Here is a 7,949-nt window from a genome sequence, read left to right on the forward strand (position 1 = left end):
CTAGTTGGTATCTTATGCATAAAAATGAAGTTTTATATATATGAACTTCAAAAGTCTGTTCTTTAAGCCACTATATATATATAGAAAAATCTTGTATGAATAAACTGGCTATTGAGATGCTGCCATTTAATTTGCTATTTTTTTTTTTTTGCTTTAATTAAACATCAGTCATCCAGCAATCTGTTGAGAAGAGATTTCATTAATGAAAACAGCAGGAGAAACATTCATTATTTTGCTACACAAAGAGGTTTAGATTTATTTGAAAAGTTTTCTCCACTGTGGACATTTTACATTTCCTTCACATCTCTTTCCATTAAAAAAACCTATCTGAATTTCAATAATTGATAGAGTAAAGAATTAAACTCCCCAGAAGACATATGTAAATCACTGATTTTTGATCAGTGCTACATTTAGCCAATGAAATTCAGGATGCTTCTCATTCTGAATACAGACAGATAAAAAATGATTGGCAACTCTTTTCACTGGTGGTATTGTAAATATTCTATTTAACTGATATGCTAAGGTAATAGGAAGCAAGTAGTATTCTGTATCTGAATTCCCATAAAAGCATTAATTAGACTGAATATATGATTTATCTTGTAACAGGACATATTCAGTCGGCTCCTTAGCTGGAGTCTATTTGAGGTGCTCCACTGACTTCAATGGAGCTATGATGATTTACACCAGCTGAGCATTTTTTTTATTTGTGGTTTTTTTTAGATCTCTTTTGATTAAGCTTTTAATAAATCATGGACCCAATTCCCCACTGTCTTGCACCTTGTGCAGGCAATTAGGTGCTACAGTAATACAAATAACAATTTACATGTGTGAAAAATAGGTGTAAAATCAGAGTTTCTCATTCATTTTACACAAGTCTCATTGGTCACACAAGATGGAAGGCAATGAAGAATCAAGACCCATTTATGTTGTTCTTTTGCTCTTATCTTCTTCTTGTTTTATTCTGTATTAAAAAAATCCCATCCTTTGTTCTCGTTTCAGTGGGATGAAATGGATGCTTTCATTTCAGTTTTCAGTATGACTCATAGATGCTGTAATCTGAACAATCACTAACTGGAGTTGTGTGTCTGGAATAATCTCATTAATATAATTTTTTTAAATGAACAGCTATGTAAAAAGTAATCAATTATATTTAATGTCAACATTGCCTTTAAGGTAGTTTTCTGTTCCCGAAAGCATATAATTACCCTTAACTTTTGAACTGTCTAATGGTGTTTTGCATTGACAAGGAAGAGTCTCAGATATGAGTCGGGGAGCAGATGATTTTAGGGATTTGGTCAAGGAGGTATCCACCTCTAAGTTGCTGGGCTGAATCATTGCTAGAGCCGTAGCCATCAGCAGTCACTGCCTTTTGAAGGGTATTTGGAGACCTTTGTGAAATGTATTGATGGTTCTCAGCCCACTTACTAAGGGACAAACACCTGTATCCAAAACCCATCACAATCGCTACTGGCTCACTTGACGGCAGTCTCCACAAAGAGGCCAAGGACTGCATGGGCCCTAGAGACTCTCTTCCACCCCTAAGGTGGCCCCTACAGATTGGGGTAGAGTGGTGTACAGAGGAAGCTTAAACTACTCCTATCCATGCTTTAAAACATCAAATACTGTCCACCCTACTCACCCAAATAGTTCTGTGAGGGTGGCCGGGACGACTCACACAAGTAAGGCTCGCAGGATGTGAACCATACGGAGACCTTCACTTTGTAGGGCTGTGAATCTGGACTTTTTTTACAAGCATGTGAGTTCCAATCCAACACCCATTGAATTTGATGGTAATACTCCCATTGGCTCCAATGGACATTGGATCAGATTGTTAAATGTTTGTTTAAAGAAGCTCCCAGTGTTTGGGAAATGCAAAGAAGTCTGCAAAAAGCCCAAATAATTTGTAAACTGAAGCTAATGTACTATTAATGCTGAATCATTTATATTAAAAAAGCCTGGGGATAAATTCTACTCATGAGAGAAACACCACAGAGCAAGGCATGTTTCCAATATGACCTTTATTGAGCAAGTACTGCTGTAACGGTTCTACATCGAACAACAAAAGGTTGCGTACTGTGAATGTCAACTAGGTTCTCCCATGAACAAAAGTCCATCTTAATTGCACCAGTGAGGTAAACATAATTATTCATAAGTAGCTTTTTTTAAGGCTAGGAGAATTCTGTTTTTTTTCCCATGATTGTTTTGTTTTGTTTCGTGTTTGTTCTTGGCTCAGTTGGTTCTTTGCATAATACCTCTTAAGACGTTCCTCAGATGTGTTCCTCCGACAGTTTAGGGAATTCAAAAGCTTCCTTTCCTCATGCATTTGCTTATTTATTTATTTAATTCCCCAAGTTCTGTGGAGGGAGAACATCTTGAGCTTGCATGCATTTCCCCCCAGTATTGCACACACACAAAAAAGTAAAATACAGTGTGTCTGGAGACTCCATGAGAGAACCTGTTTTGCTTTAAAGCTGTCACTCACATGCATTTTGCAGCTGTCATATGGCTTAACCTTTTTCACCAACCCAAGCTCTTTTTGATTTTTTAATTACTATTTATTAGTCACTGTCTTTTACTTGTTTTATTACAGCATGAGAAGTGACTTTCTCGACCTTCTTGGTGGACAACTTTTTCTCTTCAAAACTTTCCTCGTGCTCCTCTACCTTTTGGGTGACTGTCACAGACTTGGTGATGTATTTGGCTGTACTGTCCCCATCGTCACTAGTGATTTTCTCCACCTTTTTGGTTACCACAACTTTTTCTTCGCTCTTCCCTTTCTTCTCTTCAGATGGGCTCACATCCAGGCCATTGGTGACCACACCCTTGTCTTCCTCCTCAATTTCTTTTTCTTTGGATTTCTCCTCCTCCTTCTCATCCACCTCCCCGTTCACTGCAATGTCTTCTTTCATGGACCCCTTGGAGGCCTGGTCACTTTCCTCTCCTTCACTGCTCCCATCCTTTGTTTTGGACTCTTTCTCTACACTGACTTTTGTTACCTTTGTGACCGAGATGGTCTCTTCCACCACAGCCTTTTCTTCTTTCACTGGGGATCCTGGCTTCTCTGGGGATCCTGGCTTCTCCTCCTTTGTTTCCTCCTCTTTACTTTCCTTCTCCATTTTCTGTTCTTCACTTTCTCCTTCAGCTTCTTCTCCTGCTTCCTTCTGTTCTTCCTCAGCCTCTTCTGCTGCAGGAGATTTAGGTGGAGATTTTGCTAAAGACACTTTCACTTTTTCCACCTTCTCTTCCACTGCAGCCTCTTCAGCCTCTTTCTTGCTCTTCCCTTCAGGTTCCTTTTCTTTCTTAGTCTCAGTCTCCGCTTCTTCTCCCTCAGCTTCGGCCTCACCTTCTTCTTCTTCTTCCTGCTCAGCCTCCTCTCCCTCTTCCTTTTCACTCTTTTCCTCTGCTTCTTCTTTTTCAGAACCTCCTTCTTCTGCTTCATCAGATTTTGCAGCCTCCTCCTCCTCCTCTCCCTTCTCCTCCTCTTCTTCTTCTTCTTCTTCAGCTTTGGGTGCAGCTGCTTTCACTGGAGCTTTCTTTTCAGCTACAATTTCCTCTTCCACTGCTTCTTCCTCTTCCCCTTCTGCTTCTTCTTCCTTCTTCTGTTCTTCCTGCCTGGCACCGGTTGCCAATTCCTCTGCAATAGCTACCAGGACATCATCCATTTCAGATTTTTCATCCTCCACCTTTGTCTCTTCAATGATTTCTTCTACAAATTTGTGCTGGACCTTTAGCTTTGGCGGCTCAGCTTTTGATTTCTGTATTTTACTAGATGATATTGTGACCGTGGGTTGCCTGTGTGTAAATGTGGGACCAGTAATGCTTCCCGAGAAGGCACTGAATCTTGTCTCTTCACCCTCCAGTAGTTTTCTAGGGAAATAAAGAGGAGGAGGGGAAGTTAGCATGTAAAATGTCTGACTTGTGTCTGCAGTGTCTCAGAGAATTAGAAAGGTGTTTCAAGCATGTGGAATATGCTAAGGACGATGAAAATATCCATTGTTCATGTTCAGTGGGACTTCAATAGGTTGGGATCAGGCACCTTATGCTCACCATGGTAATATCTGAGTGCTGCATACAGCACACAGTTTTTCTTAGCTTGGTTTAAATCGTGTGATTGTCATACTCGATCACAAAGTTTTTTGTCTTGTAAAACTAACAAAAATGCATCAGCCACATTCTCAGTCTGATGTAAATCAGCACAGTTCTGAGCATAGTCATTCACTTCAATAAAGCCATGCTGATCTAAACCTTCTGAGGATTGGGCCCTAGATGTTTAAAATATAAATATTCTAGCTTAGATTGTTAAAGCCAATTAGGGCATTTGAATCCCTATTTCTCATTAATTTGAGCATCCAAATCCCTTATGATTTGAAACTCTCAGCCATAATATGTTCACCAGAATAAACCATGTTAACCTTGGCAATAAAATAAAACAAGATGTCTATTCTCTGTATATTTGATAACCCCAGCACATTGCAGGCTTCTAAAGATGTTTGCTTTCCAATAGTCTGTTTTGATATTATTTATATTCAGAAATGCATTTTCCTCATCTAATCCTCTGACCCAGAAAATCAGCGCTTTCATGTTTTATTTTAAAGCTGTGGTTGCAGACAATTTATTTATTTATTAAGCTACCTGGTTTCAAAAATAAAAGTGGCAAATAAACAGTTACAAAAGCAATGCAAAAGAAGCTAAAAAAACATCCTGCTAGATGATGGCAATAGCAGCTACATCCCTGTTCCAGGATTACTTCACGGAGGATTCTGAAGGAAAGTTAAGAAAGAAAAGTGAAAGTGTTTTGCAATGTGCAGATTAACAGTGCTCATCTGATACCCAAGTACAGCAGTGTTCTAAAATAACAAGAGCGTATTAAAACTACCCACGCTGCTTGCTCGACATGTGCAAAGTGAAGTGAAAGAAAATAATTACAGATTTAAAAACGGTCATCTGCTTCGTACTTTTGTAAACATAATAAGAACAGAATGCTGCATTATGGAACCATTGTACTGCAGTTTAATGGTCCTATCCCATTCCCGGTGAAGTCTATGGGAGTTTTGCCATTGACTTTCACAGAGCCGGATCAGTTATTAACTCAAAAAGATTTCTTAATGTGAAGAGGTCTTGAATTTGCACAGATTTGAAAGAGTGCTAATAATTTGGCCGAGTGTCTATTCTTGCATTTGTTTGATGCTTATAGGGGAGAATCCTTGCCAATGATACAAGCTGTTTGGGCAGAGGTTGGTTGGAACCAGAAGCATCTGCAGTGCAATTAGTATTCCAGACACATCCACAGCATTCCTATGGTACCTGTATGCAGCAATTTCAATATCCAGCGCCATCTTGACATTGAGGAGATCCTGGTATTCCCTCAAATGACGTGCCATTTCCCATTTTGTACCTCTCAGCTCGTTTTCCAACTGATGAATCGTGTCCTGCAACAGATACATAAAATCCCCATAACATCATTAGACTTGCATCCAAAAAGCATCCCTGCTCAGATAATAGTTTTAACCCCTATATTCTAGCTTAACAGCAGCACTGAAGAAGTTCTGTAAGGAAACCTTTTAAAAGCCCATCTTAAAATCCAGGGCTAATATAAGAAAGGGATAAGAGCACAAAAGGAGTCTGATCCTGGTCTCACTGCCTTCAATGGGCATCTGAATCAAGCCTATTGTTTTGCAAATAATTGTTCATTACAATAAAGCTTTTGGGTCCTGTTTCTGCAGTCCTGACTCGGGCAAAACTCTTTATGATGGAGCATTGCCTCAGCAAGGACTGTAGGTTCTACCTTTTAACTTTCCCCATATATTTTAAGATATTTATTAGCTATCAGTAAAGTACTGTCAAGAGTTAAAAGCTGTGATAAAACATTTCAAAAGATCGTTTTAAAATCTCCAGTCAGATTATTTTATGACTAAGCAACAGCAAACTGTAGAATATATATTTGCAAATTGTTAAACATCTCTGATAGAAGGTCATTTACTATATCCTTACCGTTAAAAGTTTGCATAGTAAATCGACGTGGGGAATGGAGAGTGTTTTCTAAAATAATAGTTAAAAATCTAAGAAGGAATATTAAAAATGCTCTTTGTAAAGAGGTACTGTGGACTAAATGTTTTACTATCAGAGGGAAGAGCAGACAGCTAAGGGCGTGAACGTCCGGAGACAAGCATTGAACACTGCTATTAGACGTCCGGATTGCATCACACAGCTGGTCTTTTTGCACTACGCAAGCCAATTTTGCATAGCATGTTTTTTTTCTTTACTTATTTTTTGCACCTTTGCAGGTACTTTTGGTTTGTTTTGCACAACCCACGTTTGCCTTTCAGCGATAACTCATTGTCCGCGCTCCTGCTCTGCATACGGTCGCTCTGCAGCGCAGGAGTTAATTTTGCATTGGCAGAGGCAACTAGTCTTTTTGATTTTCTGGTTGCATTTTGCATCGCGCGGGCCAGTCCGCATGGCGCCCCGCTGTGCATTTCATCTGCCCGGTGTGGGACGCTTACCTGGTAGGTCGTGAGATCGTTGTTGTGGCGCTCCTCGATGTCGTTCAGCTGCCTCTCCAAGGACTCCTTGGTGCCCCTCACCGACTCCAGCTCCACGCTCTTGGACTGCAGCTGCCTCCTGTACTCGGCGATCTCCTCCTTGGCCGTGCGGATGGCCTCTTTGTTGTGCTCCGCCGCCTCGGTGAGCTTGGCGTAGCGACACTTGAACCACTCCTCGGCTTGGTGCATGTTCTGGTCGGAGTGGCACTCCAGCTGGCTGCGGATCTCCTTGAGGGCGGAGGTGATGTCGGTCTTCATGTAGTCCTTCCTCTCCACCGTGATGTGGGACGCCTGGATCTGGGCTAGGAGCTCGGCCACCTCTTCCTCGTGGTTGCCCCGCAGGAAAGCCACCTCGTCCTGCAGCGACTGCACCTTCTTGTCCAGTTCCACCTTGACCATGGAGGCCTCCTCCATGTCCTTGCGCAGGGCGCGGATGGTGGCTTCGGTCTCATCGCGCAGCCGGGCCTCCTCCTCGAAGCGCTCCTTGATGCGCTGGATGTCCTCCTCCACGTGCTCCGAGTCCAGCTGGAGCTGCGCCTTCTCGTGGTTCACCTGCTCCAGGGCGCAGCGCAGCTCGCGCAGTTCCTGCTCGTAGGCGTCGCCCAGCTGCGAGCGGCCGGCTTGCTTCTGGCGCAGGGCGGCGATCTCCGCCTCGATCTCCTTGTTCTGCTGCTCCAGGTAGTGCACCTTCTCGATGTAGCCGGCGAAGCGGTCGTTCAGCCCCTGCAGCTGCTCCTTCTCGCTGGAGCGGCTCAGCTTGAAGTCCCCGGCCCCGTTGAGCAGGGAGGACTGGCTGAGGTCCAGGCTCTCGGAGGAGCTCAGCACGGTGGAGCCATAGGACACCCGCTGCGCGCCCAGGGCGCTGCGCTTGTACGGGGAGGAGACGGTGCTTGGGGAGCCCCGGGACCAGGACTGCGACCTGAAGCCGCTGGAAGGGGAGGCGCTGGGCCGGCTGTAGGTGGCCCGGCTCTCGGTCACCCTCCGGTAGGAGGGGTTGCCGAGCGCGTCCAGGGTGTAGCTCATCTTGGAAGACTTTGGGATGTGTGCGGCTTTCACAGCGCGGCTCCAGCCGCTCCCCGCCCCTTATATACCGGAGCCGGGCCGGCCGCGCGGCTCCAGCCACATGCTCCGAGGGGGCGGGCCGGGGAGGCGACACGTGGCAGCTAAAGGCACCGCAGCCAGCCCCAGCCCCCCCCCCCCCGCAGCTGGCTCCTCCCACCTTCCCAGCCAGTTCTCCCCCCTTTTCCAGACCCCCTCTGCACCCTCCTTTTCTCTCCCCTCTTTCCCCTCCCCTTCTCTCCTCCTCTCTTTCCCCTCCCCTTCTCTCCTCCCCTCTGCTTTTCTTTCTTTCTTTCTTTCTTTCTTTCTTTCTTTCTTTCTTTCTTTCTTTCTTTCTTTCTTTCTTTC

At 43.9% G+C, this 7,949-nt stretch overlaps 1 protein-coding gene across 1 annotated transcript; it reads right to left on the reverse strand.

Annotated features, from left to right (window-relative positions):
* Nucleotides 1-2,003: 2,003 nt before the first annotated feature.
* NEFM (neurofilament medium) lies at nucleotides 2,004-7,584 on the reverse strand. Its single transcript, XM_024212155.2, has 3 exons — nucleotides 6,504-7,584; nucleotides 5,305-5,429; nucleotides 2,004-3,867 (listed from the first exon to the last, which is right to left on the reverse strand). Exons 1-3 carry the CDS (start codon nucleotides 7,563-7,565, stop codon nucleotides 2,559-2,561), a joined length of 2,496 nt encoding a protein of 831 aa, XP_024067923.2. The 5' UTR covers nucleotides 7,566-7,584; the 3' UTR covers nucleotides 2,004-2,558.
* Nucleotides 7,585-7,949: the final 365 nt, after the last annotated feature.

Source organism: Terrapene carolina, unplaced genomic scaffold (assembly GCF_002925995.2).
Source record: "Terrapene carolina triunguis isolate 2854851 unplaced genomic scaffold, T_m_triunguis-2.0 Scaffold53, whole genome shotgun sequence".
NCBI classification, from domain to species: Eukaryota; Metazoa; Chordata; order Testudines; family Emydidae; genus Terrapene; species Terrapene triunguis.

Coding starts and splice junctions, on each gene's coding strand:
- NEFM (XM_024212155.2), bottom strand. CDS start 7,565: ATGAGCTACACCCTGGACGCGCTCGGCAACCCCTCCTACCGGAGGGTG. Junction 5,430..6,503: donor ACGATCTCACGACCTACCAG/GTAAGCGTCCCA, acceptor TATCTGTTGCAG/GACACGATTCATCAGTTGGA. Junction 3,868..5,304: donor ATTGAAATTGCTGCATACAG/GTACCATAGGAA, acceptor TTATTTCCCTAG/AAAACTACTGGAGGGTGAAG.